Source organism: Pundamilia nyererei, unplaced genomic scaffold (assembly GCF_000239375.1).
Source record: "Pundamilia nyererei isolate P.nyererei 1_Seehausen unplaced genomic scaffold, PunNye1.0 scaffold00217, whole genome shotgun sequence".
Lineage (NCBI taxonomy): Eukaryota > Metazoa > Chordata > Actinopteri > Cichliformes > Cichlidae > Pundamilia > Pundamilia nyererei.
This window is the reverse complement of record NW_005187618.1, coordinates 345,556-363,079: the sequence shown is the minus strand read 5'-3', so window position 1 is coordinate 363,079 and position 17,524 is coordinate 345,556. Positions and strand designations below refer to the sequence as shown.

The window sequence follows — 17,524 nt, the reverse complement described above, 5'->3', positions numbered from 1 at the left end:
TGTGTGTGTGTGTGTGTGTGTGTGTGTGTGTGTGTGTGTGTGTGTGTGTGTGTGTGTGTGTGTGTGTGTTCCTCACATGTTTCTGCAACAGTTCATCTGATCGACTTTAAACTCCACTGCTAGTAACAAGACTGCATTATGGAACTGTAGGTCATTCTGGGGGTTCTTGTTGATGTTAGACTTAAGGTCACAGTGATCATTAGGGATGGTCATAGCCATTAAATTATACAATGAAAATGTAATTGTTTACTTTTTCCTCTGTTTTTTCTGGTTTGTGTGTTTGCAGCACCTCTTTTAGACCACTTTTACCAAGTGACAGCCAGAGACGTCTAGGAAATACTCGCTAACTGGTTGGGAAATACACATTTTCCACTACTTAATTAATAAAGATGCTGAAAAGCATGTATGTGTGCACAGGTCTGCCGTATTATAGACAGCATATAAGTCATGTGAAAGCATGGGCAGGTAGGTGATCTTCCAAAAACAGTCAGTTAGCAGTAAAAACTGAGCAGCAATTTTGCTTGCTGCACTGGAATGATGTAAAATGTTCAGCTAACATAAACCACTCGTCTCTACTTTTCATTGGAACAATGCAGCAGTGTTGTTAAGGGGGCATGTTTTTCTATGGAGGTTGAGTGCTCAGTGAGTTATAGAAACAGACTGGTGTGCTACAACTGCTGGAACTGGATTTATGGGGCGACCATGGCACAGGGGGTTGGGATGCTCATCTGTAACCGGTTCGATCCCCCTGCTCTCTCTGTCCAGGTCGTTGTGTCCTTGGGCAAGACACTTTACCCTACTACCTACTGGTGTTGGCCAGAGGGGCCGATTGGGCGATATGGCAGCCTCGCTTCTGTCAGTCTGCCCCAGGGCAGCTGTGGCTACAACCGTAGCTTGCCTCCACCAGTGTGTGAATGTGAGAGTGAATGAATAGTGGAATTGTGCCTAGAAAAGCGCTATATAAATGCAATCCATTATGATATGGCACATTAACAGTGTGGGTGCAACAAATTCCTGCTCCCATGAGGCCACTGGAGCTAAATGCACCCAATAAAGACAATGACAGCAATTCCACCAAATGACAGAAGCTGAGTCAACATGCAGTGGTGGTTAAATGCTTGTGAAATGATCATCGTGCGATTTGAAGTTGAGCAAATGGGGGAACAAAACTGTGTCTGTGACTTGAGGTCACAAATACATAGTGGGGCCTAGTCAAAAATGCACATTTTCTTATCTACCTCTGCTGATGCTAAAATCCAGATGAAAGCAACACTGCACTTGGTTCGTTGTTGCAAAGCATCAGACTAAAGCTGCTAGCGAGAAACATAAAACACATTGTAAGAGCTGAGATGCTTGGTTGTGCCCAGAGCGGCTGGTGTGTTGGCGGGGGTAAATGGAGAATGATGGTCAGCACAGAAATAATCTCCATGATTCTCCTCCTGATTGCCTCACGTCTGAATTCCCTGTGCCATGTCTTTTCCTGATCCACTAATCGATACCTACACACCCCCCCACCCCCAAAGTCTTCCCACTAGCTGACAGCAGCCATGCCTCTTCCAGCCCATTACATCCTGTAATTGTTTCTTTATTTTCCTCCCGCCGTACTGGCAGTGTTACCACAGTGTGGCCTTATGTCACCCTCTGGACCCACAGAGAGCATAAGCCCGGATCAATTGGCTTCCCCACAAAAGTCCCAACATTCTTTTATGGCTAACACGTTATTCACAAGTCACATGTCACGGTAACTCTACCTTTTGCCACACAAAGCACATATGTAAAGGTCAGCTGTCAGAAGGAGGGCGAGAGTCAACAAACCCTGGCATCTAATGTTACGAGACATGACTTTAACATCCTTTTATTAGACTGACTGCGGGTATTGTCCCAAATTATAAACCAAGGGGAAATTTTACTATCAAACAATCCTGATGTTAACAGTGAGTTTAATTTACTGCTCAATATACTCCAATGAAGTTGCATGCATGCTAAAACCACACCGTATAACCATACTTCTATGTTTAAGCTGATAGTGTAATGCAGTTCATGCTGCGTTCCGTTCTTTTGACATTTTTATAGTTTTACCGCTCTAAGGACTTCAGACTATAAGATAGAATGCAAATGTTGAGGCAAATGAGAACAATCTACACACCAGAAAAGCTGAAAGCAGGTGTTTTTATTTATTTTTTTTCTCTATTTTGTTTCTGTCCACCTGATGAATGAAGTTTGACTGCCTGTGAGCGCTGGATGTTGGGAGACTCTTGCTCCTTCAGTTCAGGTTACTGCTACACAGGTTACTCAGGTTACTTGCTGGAATTAGTTCCAGTGCAAGTGAAAGAGTTGCGATCTGGCGGAGAGGTGGTTGTTAAAAGGGGCTTGCAACAAAACAATTATTGTCTGGGTATGGTGGTAGTGGAAGGAGAGGTGTGATTTTTGGTGAACTGATGAACTGTGCTCTGTATCAGCAAGCAGGCAAGAATATTCCCTGTTTTTTTTACCCTGTCCCTGAAAACACCTGCTTACATAGACTGTTAGAAAGGCTCTGCAGAGATAACTCGAACAACGTAGTTGGTAAAACTGGTCACTACAAGCAATACCTGTGTATCAACCAATTCACTGTTAATTTAAAACCGTCTTTTTCTTTCAGCTTTAAGGTTGAAAGCAAATTAGGCTTACAGATTGTTGAGACTTTATATAAAAAACAGACGTAGCCATTGTAATGTTGCCTGCTGGTTCTTGATAGCTGCTGCCATTGTACTGTTTTTTTCAGCGTGAGAAGTGACCATATCCAGATAAACTACATGAGTACAACAGATACCTGTTTCTATGTTCACAAATAACATAGCGCAGAAATGCTTTGAGTGCATTCTTCTAAGACGGTTATTACTGCAATGAACTACACAGAAAGACTAATTGTTTTTGAAATCCTCCTGAAAGGGGCAGCATGGTGACCCTTAGCACTGTTGCCTCACAACAACAAGGTCCTGAGATCAATTCCACCATCAGGCTGTGGTCTTTCTGTGTGGAATTTGCATGTTCTCTTTACATGGGTTCTCTCCGGGTGCTCCAGCTTCCTCCCACATTCCAAATACATGCAGTTAGTGGGGACAGGTTAATTGGAAACTCTAAATTGCCCATAGGTGTGAATGTGAGTGACTGTGACTGTCTCTATGTGTTAGCCCTGCGACAGACTGGCGACCTCTCCAGGGCATACCTCGCCTCTAACCCTTGCAACTCGAAAAACATGAGACAGAGCAGGAATATGCCAATAATAATGCAAACCCTCAATGCATTTTAAATGGTTATGCCATTAAAAAACATTAACTCATAATAGCTGTTTAAAAGTGCTAAAGCAGCAATAGAGGCCAAAACCCATTTTTGTATTAGGTCTTAACCCTTTATTTACCTTAGTTATGCCCATTTTGCTATAGAGGGAAAATCAAACGCTTCCTGAAAGGACTGGAGTGCTTTCCTTTTATAGTCAAAATTACAAAATAAGTCTATTTACCAAGAATGTATCTTGGTAAATAAAGCATTAATTATATATTTTTTTATCCAGCTGTAAAGTTATGCATTTTAACACTGGAGTATATCAGTAATGACTCGCTCACAGCCTCAAGTGGCCTGCAATTTTTGTTATTTCTGCATTTGCTTCATTCTGGGATACGCAGGCTGTTGTGCGGTTGAGATTTATGCATTGGTTGTATTAGCTCGTTAAAAAGCAGATGGCTTCTGTGAGGGATGAACCAGAACTCAAGGAACAGGAATTTCCTCCTGTCACCTCAGCACTGAAGACATTTTTTCACCAGGTGTCTACACGCATCTGTTGGAAGTGAAGTTGCGTGGATAAACGAATTATATTTAACCATGTAAACAACAGAGCAGTATGGTGGGCACACTGTTTGTGTAATTCCTTTATCCTATATACTGATTACAGCTGCAGTGTGGTTCTAATTGGCAGTGTGTCTGAAGTGGAACACACTGTGTTTTTGCTTATTGTATGCTTTTATCTTTGTTAAACAGGTGTGTGGAACCATGAATCTCTTCCAGCATATCTAGCAGAAAATAAATATAGGCATTTATTTCCATCTGCAAGTGTCTTTCATGCTCCATAGATATGAGCTGCTCTGGCAAAAAATTGCCCCTGTTCAGTGGAAACAGCAGAGTGGTGAAATGCATGTGAGATGGATCATCTCAGACAAGCATGATGGAGCCAGTATCTGCTTGGCCATTACTGCTGTAGCTTACGAGAAGTGAGAAAGGTGATCAATGGGTGGAAACTGGTCCTATTCTCCTACTAATTCACGCAAAAGAATGGGCCACTGGTATTTAGGGCACTCTGATTTCAGTCCCCAATGCTTGAGGTCATCAGTAGATAGACTACATAATGTGTGTTTTCTTTGGTTTATCTGTTAGGTCAACACATCTCTGCTTCACTATCATTCATAATCTACTGTAGCAGGGTTTGCACTGCCTTTTATTGCTGATAAAATTAAATAACAAGAAGCACTCAGAGCCAACCTCTGCCAAGGCAGCTCACTTTCTGGACACTGTTTACTTTTAATGGAATAATGCTGTAATTTTTTATATATTCATTCTGTTTTTTTGTCATGTTTAAACATACTTCAAGAAATGATCTGAATAGATCTGAAACTGCAACTGCAAACTGAATACGTAGGAACATGTGGCACCCTACAGTACTACTCTAATACTCTTTAGAATGACCCATTCAGCTAGCTCCTGATAGCATCACCTTCAACCACCAACAGCCAGATGCATCTTATACAAACTCCTGGAAGTTTCTGTTGTGATTTGGCTACCCTTTTAATACCTGGTTATCAAATATTAATGGTGTCATCAATGAAGTGTACTACACAAACAAGGAGATTATCTACTAATTGGAAAATTGTCTCTCAAAGGCCTGCTACATTTTGTAGACTGCAACTGTTTTAAGCAAAATACGATTAATAGGAAGTGGAATGGCTCTCTGCATGTTGCCTATGGCCCAGGTGACATTGCAATGCGCTGCACTGTGCTTGAAGGACATTCTCCCTGCAGCTCTCACCTCCCATTTGCTGTCCTGGGTTCTCCTCTTGAGCTGGATGTTCCAGTTCTCGGCGTCCACCTCTGCACAGTGGGCGATGGTCATGGCCACTGGGCAGAAGAGATCCAGGCCAGGAGGTCCGTATGTTACTTCTGGGCCCAGGAGGATTTCACAGCTGTCCAGTGTTTGGACACTAAAAACACACAGAGAGTAAATGCAAATCTTATTAGGTGATACGAGGAAATAAGTTACAGTACTGCAGACAACAGACACTGCCTGTGTTCACAGGTGGAGACACGTCAGCAGAATGGATGCCTCGGCTCTCGTATAATTGTACCTTTTGATGCCTGGACTCACTGTGCGTCATAAATGCATTTACTGCAGCTATGAGCTGCTTGCACAGCTGTCTTTGAAGCAATCTGTGCAACAAAATGCCTTTTTGCAAGACTGAAAAACAGCTGGTAGCAAGGTGAAATGCTCCATTCACTTCTTTACCTATATTTTTTGAAGCTCCATATTTATGATGGGGCAGCTTCACTGCTATCCACTGCTTTCCATTATATTTGAAAGCATTGTTAAGACTTCTTGCTGTGCTCTTTATGACTGTCCATATTTAACACATTCTATTTAGTAGAGCCATCATATGTGCATAACATCTCTCTTTGCACTTGCGCTTCTGCTGCTGCAAGCGAACCAACAAATTAATGAGCTCATGAAAAGAGGTGGACTGCCAACAAAACATGCCTTCAGGCAGGTACTTCCAAGTTTGAATGGCCATGAGTGAAAATGCTGAACCCTTGCTCCCCAAGTTCAAGTTATTGCCACACAGCCAGGCTGCTGGAATTAGTTCAAGCACAGGTGAAAAACTCTTGCCGGCGACTTGGAGTTCGCTCATTAAAAGCAGCTTACAACAAACAGGTCCTGCCAGTGGACGGTGGCGGCAGCAGTGACTCTGGTTGAGCTTCTGAGAAAGAGGGCAGGCAGATCATGACACAGGAGAGGAACACCTCAACAAAGCTCTTTAATCAGTCATCAGGTCAGAGATATGAGAGGCTTGGTTTGTTAGGACTTCTTCCTTTGAATGAGGCATACACTAAAGCAGCAGCTTTAGTGTATGAGACACCTCTACAGTGCAGTGGAATGCCTAATGTTGTGTTAGTGCCATTAATTTACAACGACTTGTGTCTTAGATTTGTATTTTTCACCATCATTTTCTGATATCACGCTTGTAATACGTCGCAGTTTGACATTTCTTCCACTATAACGAATTACAGTGAAGGAAGGAAGACATTCACTAGCGACTACAGCTAGAAATCCACAACACAGCAACAGATTGACTCAGCAGTTCATGATTCAAGAAATTGACAGTTTATTTACACAACTGGCATCTATTTTTGTACTAAAGTAGAGGGTTTCCTTTGTTTGTACCAGTACTTTGTAGATAACTTGATTGGCTTTTTTCTATCTAGCTTTATATAAAACTTTCACCTAAATAGACTAGAAAATCTATATCAAAAGATTAGATTTTAATTTAAAAGGTGACATGAACTATCCCTGTTTAACACTAGCCACACCCCTAAGTACTTCACCAGCACCCTGATGAATACATTAAAACAACAAAAAGAATGCACTACTAACTACTAGGCATCAGGCTGGTAATGTGTGTGTCACAAACAGGAGAAGTGTGCAAATCCAAAGATTTGAACAGCAGTCAGAAAAAAATCTGGTCAGAAAACCCAGTGCAAACCCCTCAAAATAAAGCTAAGATTAGGGATATTTAGGGGCACCTCACTATGTATATTAGTAAGTAAGTAAAATTTATTTATATAGTGCTTTTCGCAGATAAAAATCACACAGTGCTTTACAACAAAGAAAAAGAAAAATGAAAAGAATGAAATACAACAAATAACAACGTAAAACAGTAAAATACAACATAAAAACAACAAATTAATTAAAAGCTTACCTATATAAAAATGTCTTCAGCTGCTTTTTAAAAGAATCAATGGAGTCTGTACAGCATAAAACCAGTGGGAGAGAATTCCACAACCTTGGTGCCACTGCCTGAAAGGCACGATCACCACGAGTTTTAAATCGAGTGCGTGGGGCCACCACCAGTCTCTGACATGATGACCTTTGAGCTCGGGAAGAGGAATGCCGTTTCAGCAGGTCAGAGATGTACTGGGGAGCTTGACCATGTAGGGCCCTAAAGGTTAAAACTTAAATTTTAAAGTTAAACCTAAAATTTACAGGCAACCACTGAAGGAAGGCCAAAACTGGAGTGATATGAGATCCTCTCCTGTTAAGAGTCGTGCTGCAGGATTCTGCACAGTCTGAAGACGATTTAAAGCTGATTTGTTAAAACAAGTAAAAAGACCATTACAGAAGTCGCAATGTGAAGAAATAAAAGCATGAATAATCATCTCAAGTTCAGGCTTTGACACCATTAGTCTGAGTTTTGAAATATTTCTTAAATGATAAAAACAATTCTGGGCCAGCCGTTTGGAATGTCACTCAAGCAACATCGAGCTGTCAAATATGACGCGAGGTTTTTAAATAAGGGTCTAAGAAGCTGATATGCTGCCCTATTTCTGGAATCATATGGTCAGGAGCAATAATTAAAGTTTCTGTGTTATCAGATCATATTATACATTATATAATATAATATATACCTATTATACATTTCTAACAATATTTCTAACAATTGTATAATATTAAGAATTATTTTTATAGCATTAAAATAAATGACACAGTGAACAAAAAAATCAATCTGAAACTCCCCTTTCCCCCCCCAACTGGTCACGGCAGATGGCCCCGCCCCTCCCTGAGCGTGGTTCTGCCGGAGGTTTCTTCCTGTTAAAAGGAAGTTTTTCATTTCCACTGTCACCAATATGCTTGCTCATAGGGGGTCGTATGGCTGTTGGGGTTTTCTCAGTTTTTTGTGTTGTAGGGTTACAACACAAAAAAATATCAAGTTAGGAAAAAAGATCTGATAGATAACCTCAAGCAAGCCCATACAAACACTAAGCAATAATAATCAATAAATCATTCCTAAAGATGAAATCTATTCACAGGTAATGTTAGCTCTTAATTCAGATTTTTTGGACCATCAAATTATTACGCAACCATTCGTATGCCTTCTTAAAGTGCGTTAAGTGATTCAGACAGCATCAACTTTTTCAACTTTAACCTTGATAAATGTCACTTAAACTTAAGCAAAACCAACATACACATGTACATGCACACTATTTCTAAACAGTCAATTTTATGATTAGGTCTATATTTCACTATCAATCATTCGCTCTACATTTTTTTAAAATCAGCCAATCACACCTATTGAAAGGATTAGCCCAGCAAAATGTCTCAACATCGCCTCACAAAGCTAAAACTTTGAGTCTGCTACGTGCTCACAGCTGTTCTGACACTTTTCCTAAATCACACTGAAACTCCTTTTTTTCTCAGAATGTTTGTGGATATGAGCCTTGCAGTGGAGTGCCGGGGGAACAAGATGCAAGCACATTTTGTTAAGCTCTGCTTTGACCGCTGCTTTTTTTCCACAGGGTCATAAACATGTTTGACAGCGAGGCTTGGTGCTTTTATGCCTGTTTGTCTGATGACCCCCTTTCAGTGTGCTGCTCCCAGAAAGCAGAGTTCATACTGAGATTAAAAGTTGGCGCCTGGCATTGAGTGACTGGTTCCTCTTTGTGTTCTGTATGGTTTGATCTTATTTAATATTTCTTTTAGCATTCATCCGGCAACCTGCTGAGACTTCCTGTCAAGAATAATGTTTATGTGCTACATAATTATTTGCTGAATTAAGCAATAGCGGCAGAACTTTCGCAAAGTTCACGGTCCTTTCCTTCTAAGCATTGCTGTGAGAAATTAGCTGTCCATAAAAGTGATATCAAACACAAACACTGCTACACTTCCGATATGACGAGCTGTCAGATTTGGTTGGATGAGTGTGTAAACAAGCTGGCAAGGTCAGCTTCAACAAATATATTTGGAGAAAACTTGTGTGCACCCACTTAAAGCAACCACAGTACCTGAAGCTCCCTTTTGATAAATAACATATATTAGTTTTATATTACAGGATTTAGTCCAAACTTTTACTTTTGCACCTTAATAAAGACTGATTTGAATGTGACATTCATGTATTGTACACACACAGGAGTGAAAATCTTTGTCCTGCAGAAATAACTTTTGTATTTATTCTGATTCCACTTCCACTGAAAATACGACTGAACTTTGTTAGTCTTACAACATTTGCATAATTCTGATACTTTTTTCCAATGCAGATTTTGCATTTTAAGATTTAAACAGGCAGATTGATGCCAATGATTTTTGAGCTATGAGTCTTTTTGTATAATCATCTGAGCCAGTGGTTCACAAACCTGTAATCTAACATATGCGAGGCGCAGATGCTTCTGTTTTAATTGTGTTATCTTTAATTTTTTAGATACTGACAGCTGAAGACAGACTGGAAGGTAGAGACAGGGAAGGAGCAACAAACAGCAAAAACTTACTGTAAAGGTGCTGGTATGGTAATACATACGCACAGTTTCAGAAATTAATACCTTATATTGTTGGATCGTTTCATTAATATTGCAGCTGGAGATGATTGAAAGATTGAATTTAATTACTTACTACTGGGAAGCATAAATCTACAATACACTTGTAGATTTAGATTTTATTATCTGCAAAAGAAGAACTGACTATAGCTTTAAACTAAAGGTCTAATATTTGCATCCAAAATATTGTGGAGCAGAAGTATAAAGTTGTATGACATAGATACACACTTGTCAAAAAACACATTCTCATGATCTCAAAGGAAAAAAACAATATATCTGTCTATACTGGGTAATATGCTACGGATGAAAGGATGCCTCATCGCTTCATGGGAAGGAAAATGATCAACCCACAGAGGACTGACTTCAAAGACACACAAAAATCAAAGACAAAAAAAAAGTCAAAGGTATCTATTCCTTTGTCCTCCAGGAACTGTTTGCTTACTCTCACCATATGAGGCTGGACAGTCATGCACCAGGAGGAAGCCAGGACCCACTGCACCAGTGTTGGGTCTGACAGTGGGTCCAAGGATCTCATCCCTAAACTTAATGGCATTCAGGGTGCCATTGCCTAGCCTGTAGAGGTCTGTGTGTCCCTTCTTGGATATGGCTCTCTAGGCCATCACTTACATCACTGAATCATGTTAGAGGCAGCATAACATTCATTATGGCATCTCTAGACCCTTTCACATCAGTCACTTGTGCTCAGGGTGAACCTGCTCTCATCTGTGAAAAGCACAAGGTGCCAGTGGTGGACCTGCTAATTCAGATATCGTAAGACAAATGCCAATTGCGCTCTTGAAATGCAGATGGATGGAACTTCAGTCAGTTTGTTTTTTTACTTCTGCAGTAAAACATCTCCCTATGTACAGTTTTTGTCAAGCCGGCTTATATTTGTGGTGCAACTGTGTGTGGTCGCCTGAGGATGATCTCTAATAAGTTGGTGGAGATTTCTTCCACAGGCCAAACAGTTACAGCGTTGAACACTTAAGAGTCTGAACACTTTTATGGCGAGTTAACAATTCAAAATAAGAATTACTGCCAGAGATTAGAAGTAACTATTTAAGTACTTCATTACTGTATGTTACTGTACTCTGTACTTTACTTGAGTATGTATCTATTTACACTTACATTTCTTACATTTCTTAAATTTAATCCTTCCTTATACTCCTTATCCTTATTTTGAATACAGGCTTGTTACTTTATGTTCAGTGGTATCACTGGCACTCATTCCATCCCACTTTAACGTTGCAAGTTGTAGCCTCGGTACTTTAGCATTTAGCGAGCACTAGAGAAGAGGAGCAAGCATAAAGGAGGTAATGTTTTTTTTAAACTATCAGTTAATTTTAAATACTAAATTTGTATCAGCTCAACAAACATCAGCAAACACAATCTGTGTGAAGTTTGTTGCACAGTTTGTAGCTAGCTAAAGGTCCAGCTGCCGTAAAAAAGACAGGACAAGAGAGGAAGAAGAGAATTATTTAACTGCTCAGTGAAGCTTGATAAACTACAAATTTGACAGTTACATGCAATGTGATCATTTTTAATCACATATAAGATCTGTATATGATGTGTTTCGATAAATTATGCATTTTTATATTGTGAAACGTCCTGCAAAACAAACTTAAGTTATTCAAACGTTTCTTGAAAATAGTTTGTACGAGATAAAGAGGTTAGCTTGTGGTACTGTGGTGTTGTTTTTACCAACTTTATGCTGTCTAGTATGGAGACAATACACACTATACTGTTACTGTATACTGCAGTCTGATTTGTTCTTATTTAACATCACTTGCCAGTATTTCCAAGTTAAGGATACCAAAGGATACACTCTTTGTCGTCTGTAATGCCAGATATTGGAATTTTGTTGTATATCTGTATTTTAATACAGTCTTACTCATCCAGACAAGTCCAGGAAACTTCAAACTGCAACGTGCAGGGAACAGCAATTATTGGGCCAGGCACGCAGTCAGATACTGATTTAGGGAACACTTATTTTGCTTTTGCTCTGCCTTCAGTTGGCAGTTGGTGTTTTTAATATCGCTCCATCATGTTCATTTAGTTGTGGGAAGCCAAAATACACCATCAAGATTAAAACTGTCCCTATATATACATGTACAAGAGATGGCTAACTGCAGTGGATGATTGCACGGAAATGCGCTTGGGTAACTTGGAATATTGTTTGCAAACTATTTTTTCTGGATTTCAGCAGTTAACTTATTAGAACCAGTAGAAATTGAAGCTGAAATTACAAAGATGTGATTGAAGGTGTAATAAGGCAGAAATGTATGAGACATTTCATATTCCATGAATAATACCGTCCAAATTCTTACCAGCTAATAAAAGTCAAAGTCATATCTACACACCACATCTACTATTTTTTCTTTCTCACTGTCTCACTCCTTTTATTCTGTGCAGGCCTAAAATTGCTCATTACTTTTCTGTTCAAAAGACTGAAAGTTGACTCATGTTGCTGAGCAGCCCGCTGGATACAGCATGCCACCAACACCATAGCAGTTAGGGGTGTGTTTCCCACAGAGAGCAGCCATGCTACTTGCTGTGCTGCTGCTAGATAAAAGCATGCTTTTAAATGGCATGTGATTTACCCAGAACAACTGCCTGTTTACTTGCAATGTCATGTTCATACAGCCATAATTGTCTTAACAGCCTCCAAAATGATACTTCAATTTTATTTATGTCTTCTCCCGCCTCCACCTGCTGGAAACTTTTCTGACTTTTTCATAAGTGATGTGTTATGTAAGCTCCTCTGCCATTACAGCAGCTTATCAGAATTAAAAGCAGATTCTGTCTGTTGGAACACCTTCACAGTGAATGCTCTTTCTGGGTGCTGACATCTACTCCAGACTTCCCAATTACTGCTTCAGCATCCGTCCTGGTAAGGAGGGGTGAGGTATTCTGATTTTGTCTGCTTATCAGGCCGGGTGCTATCTCATTGCACAACCCTCTGCCCTATGTCTGTTAGCTCAGTCAGTTTTTCAGTTATGTCAACAGCAGTCCGACTCTTTACTGGCCCTGAGAGAGCTCTTGGCCCATCAGCCAACAGCACTGAGCCTGATCACACATTTAATGCAAAGTGCAGGGAAGGAGCAGATTACCTGCTCCTTAAGTAGCCTGCAGCTCAGGCCCCAGATTCCTACAGCAGCCTGAAGCGCCTGAGGCTAGCAGTCTCTTTTCTCAATTCCACTTGTCATCACGATGAAGGGCCCTATACGGCAGCTTCTTGAGCGCCTAGAGGAGGTGCATTATTTAAAGTGAGCAGTGATTCACTCCTCGGGGACCCCAGGAGCTGCACAAAGTGGCAGACTGGGTCGGGGGTGGTGACGGCAGACTTAATAAATGCACACATTAGCACACTCCATTAGCTTCACCTCTATTTGCTTGTAGTCTCCCACCTGTTTGTCCCACTGTGCCTTTGTCCATTTTAAGTTAATGCAGGCACCTTATGCGGTGTATGGATACATTAATCAAACAGGCTCCTTTAGGAGACTTACTTTTAGCTTTAACCAACCTTTTAACTCTGCAAAATCTCTAATGCAGCGTAACATGAAAACAGCATTGTGAAAGCTACAGTAGCTGATTGACATAAATGTTCTGGAGAGCATTAACAATAACTTGAATCACCAATTTGTGCAAAGAGTAAAAAAAAAAAAGCACCATTAAGCATTGATTTGTAACGCTATTACAATTGCTATTCAACTAACTCTGAGACCACTTCATCTTTAGTCCCAGGACCTTGGCGCACTGCAACCCACTTGACTGGGAAAATGAGAACAAGCAAAAAGGCTAATCACTTGAAACAACTCAACATGCTATTTGGTCACTTATCACTGAGAGTGCTACTCAGATTGCTAAAAATAACACCAAATTACCGTAACTATTGAAATAAATGTTTGAAATACTTGTGAAGCTAGCATACAAACAATAGTATGTTTTGCTAAGGTTGAAGCACTATTTCTGTTGCTTTTGTACAGCAGATAAAATGATCTTTGCTTCTAATTCCTGTTGTAATGTTTTTTTTGTCTCTGTGCCTTTTGTGTTCCCCCCGGGCTACACTTTTAGTTACTTCCTACTTTATTCTGAAGGTTAATTCCTCATGTAGCTTTCTGTGGTTTTACTTCCCTCGTTTTTTCTTCTTCCTGCTTTTGTTGTTCTCGTGATTGAGGCTACATGTGCCTTTTCACATTAGGGAAAACAGTGGTTGCTGATGCCCAAATTTATTACGACTGAAGGCAGTCGTAATAAAGATGGTTTTATTCAAAGACGTAGGTAAAGTCTGAAACCACTCGCAGTTAGTAGCCATATTCAAAACAACTTTGGTGTGTCAAGATGTTAATAAACAGGGGTGCACATAAGTGGTCCGTAGGTGCGCATTCGCTGTCAAAAAAAAAGATGAGCACCAGATAAGAAGTTGCAACGCGTGTTTGCGTACATAAGATTTTCTGGAGGATGACAGACATTTGTTTAGAACTCTTAAAGATGTCGAAGAAGCTCCTTTAAGCAATTACTTTGGTGTTCCTCCACCTCCAAAGAAATGTCAGAAGGAGTCCGAACTGCAAAAGAAGCACATATTCTTGGAAAAGTGGTTGCAGGAGGTGAATGCACAGAGATGTGGTGCAGAATATGCCGTGAAAATCCCACTCTAGCGGACAAAAACAGTGCCTTTTATATGGACGCAAACGCATGTTGCAATTTCTTATCTGGTGCGCGTCTTTTATTTTGACCACTTTTGTGCACCCCTGTTAATAAGATTGCATAATGATGGAGCCAGTTTGCTGTAGTCTGACATCAGTTTGCAATGGCTTAGGTTGGCAGTTAAATGCAATCTGCTTATAGTAATATGGTGATTAGTTGTGATAATTTGTGAAAAATGCTGTTGCCATCTACATACACAGAAATTTATTTATCCATGTTCTTCCACTTATCCAATTCGAATGGGGGCTGTAATCTATCCCTGCTCCCATAGCTCATCAGTCTGCTGAATGGCCAACACAGAGAGACAGACAACCATTCACACTCACATGTACACCTACAAGTAAGTACAGTACAGTGTACAAGCATGATGTGACAATGTTGTTTTACTAATGGGATTAATGCTGAGCTCCTATACATTGTTAAACACTCATGGTTAATAGAGAAAACGAAGCACAAACCTTAGACTTAAGTTATTAATATACTCTAGTACTGAATGATAATATTAAATATTAGGCTCATTAGGTTCAGCATCAGAACAGGACAGATCTCATCTTCCTCATCAAACTGCAGATTTCCTCATCTATGTTTGAGCCTAACATTTCAAATGAAGATGGATCTCTGTCCTGAGGAAGACAAGACTTTTTTTCTAAAGTGTAATGTCACCTTGGTGGGGACAGTGGGATTTGTGAGCCCTGAACCGAAACCACGAACAATGTGTTCATCCAGAACACTGTGCAGTGGGATCTCTCAACCACGACTGGACCTGCGTAAGCAGGTGCTAAAAAGGCTCTCCATCCTGATAAACAGATCAGTTTGGACACCCAGAGTAGAAGCAGCCAGGATTTTAACCAGAGGGCCAGGCATCCAAGCAGGAAGTCGTGTCACACCTATGCACTGGTGCACTGACAGCTATGTATAACAGATAATCAGTTTTTAGCCCTCAAACTCTATAAAACCAATCCTGCAATTTACTCTGTGAGTGCTGCTTGGTCTGTTCGTGGGATTTATGAATTAAAAACTTATAAACAATATACTAAACCAGACCCTGAATTATCACCTGGGCCTCTTTCATAAAGCACATCTGCGGAATATAATTTCATCAGAAAAAGTAATTTTCCTACGAGAACAAAGCTGCTTCTGCCTCAGTAGGTTGAAGGATTTATCTTACAATACAACGTGCTCATAAAACCTTGAAGGCAAAAGCGAATATGTCTGACCTAAGCAAAACCGCGACTTCACAAGATTTAGATGAGCCTTTGAAAAGCTTAAAGAAAATAGCTTTAATAGGACTGCGAGTGTGTGGAGAAGTAGGTTGGAGGGGGGTTGGGTGCAAGACACTGTAGTGGGAAAGAATAGGATGCAATTCTGTGTCCACTGGCCTGCTACGACACAGATGGTGATTAACAGATGGTGAGATGACAAAGTTAACAGACCACCAGAAGAAAAATTGCTGTCAACAGTAAATATCTTTCAGTGCATGAGGAGCAAGGGGAAAACACAAAACACTGTCATGTTGGAGCCTGACATATTTGCTGAAAGTTTCAAAGGTAGAAAAGATGGTGGGAGAAAGTAAACAGTTTCTGCTAGCAGGTAGGAATCTAAAGGAGGGGATGAAGGCAGCTCTACACCAAAAGGATTTACACCTGTAAGGACTTTCAAAGACCCCATGGAGCATGCTATACAGTTGTCACAGAACCTAGGAAAGAGTGCTACCTGTAACCTGAAAATATAAAGAAACATACAAAGCTAATTATCCATTTGCTTTTCCTCCTGGTCATGCCTGAGGTAGCAAAAAATAATAATGGGTAATTACTGACCTAAATAAAGGCTACATTTGCCTAAATTGAGTACACACTATCATTCCACCAAATTAGAATACTGTTTTTCTAGATGAAGTCATTTGATGGGAGTGCTCATCCTGTCCCCCTCCCCTCACCCTGCCCCCCTCCCCGAGCCTGGTTTCTTCCTGTTAAAAGGGAGTTTTTCCTTCCCGCTGTCATCAAGTGCTCATAGCGGGTCATTTAATTGTATTATTGTATATGATATAAAGCACTCTGAGGCAACTATTGTTATGATTTAGTGCTACATAAATAAAAGTAAACCAAGATGCATTGTGTTGGTGAAGTAACACTACATTAACACTTTTTGAAGTGTTGCTTCTATAAAAACATATCTTAGCCCAAGAGAGTAATGCACATGTGTTAATAAGTTAAGATCTCCCATAGAGGTCTATGATTGAGTCACTTTTATTGTCTCTTTTAATCAATTATCTATTTAATGAATGTCTAAATATTAATTTTTAAATGCAACTGGAGAAAACAGTCATCTTTACTCTTGAAAAATAAGTTTTGCATAGACTTACTCTCCTTCCTTTAAATTACTTTATGAAGTAAAGGCCAGATAGCGACATTGGCACAGCAGATCTGTGATCATTTTTAACTTACGATGACTCTTTATTTATCTTTACTATGTATCAATTTATATTGCACATGTGTTATTTATGTGGGCGACCATGGCTCAGGGGGTTGGGAAGCGCATCTGTAACCGGAAAGTCGATGGTTCGATCCCCGACTCTCTGTCCTGGTCGTTGTGTCTTTGGGCAAGAGACTTTACCCTCCCGCCTACTGGTGTTGGCCAGAAGAGCCGATGGCGCGATATGACTATGTAAATCCAATCCATTATTATTTATGTTTTACATAGTTTCTACCTGTCTGGTGACTATGGATGTAAAAAAGCAGTTTTCCTAAACTCTATCATGATTCTGTGTTTACAGGACTTCTTAAAAAGCTCTGAGATTGAGAGGTTTCCATGTATTGTGTATAATTGTGTAACTATAGAGGACAAAGAAGAGCTGTGCTGAATTTTTAACATCAGTATAAAACATGTAATGGAAAATTGAGTGACTGCTTTGAAAATCAACCTCAAATACAGAAAATCTGCATCGTGACAGGCATAACTCACTCTTTCCACCCCTGTTTGCATCTTATTATGTCAGTGGCTCCCATCAAGGCGAGCTACATCCCTGTCATTTTGTACAGGGAGTGCAGAATTATTAGGCAAATGAGTATTTTATCCACATCATCCTCTTCATGCATGTTGTCTTACTCCAAGCTTGTTAGGCTCGAAAGCCTACTACCAATTAAGCATATTAGGTGATGTGCATCTCTGTAATGAGAAGGGGTGTGGTCTAATGACATCAACACCCTATATC

General features: G+C 40.1%; 1 protein-coding gene across 3 annotated transcripts in view; it reads right to left on the bottom strand.

The window, feature by feature from the left end:
* Window positions 1-17,524, bottom strand: part of unc5db (unc-5 netrin receptor Db) — a 280,431-nt gene that overhangs the window by 38,484 nt on the left and 224,423 nt on the right. For all 3 annotated transcript variants that reach the window (XM_005748230.1, XM_005748231.1, XM_013914697.1), the window contains one exon: window positions 5,060-5,231. In XM_005748230.1, coding sequence (XP_005748287.1) covers window positions 5,060-5,231 — 172 coding nt within the window. The remainder of the gene's footprint in view (window positions 1-5,059; window positions 5,232-17,524) is intronic.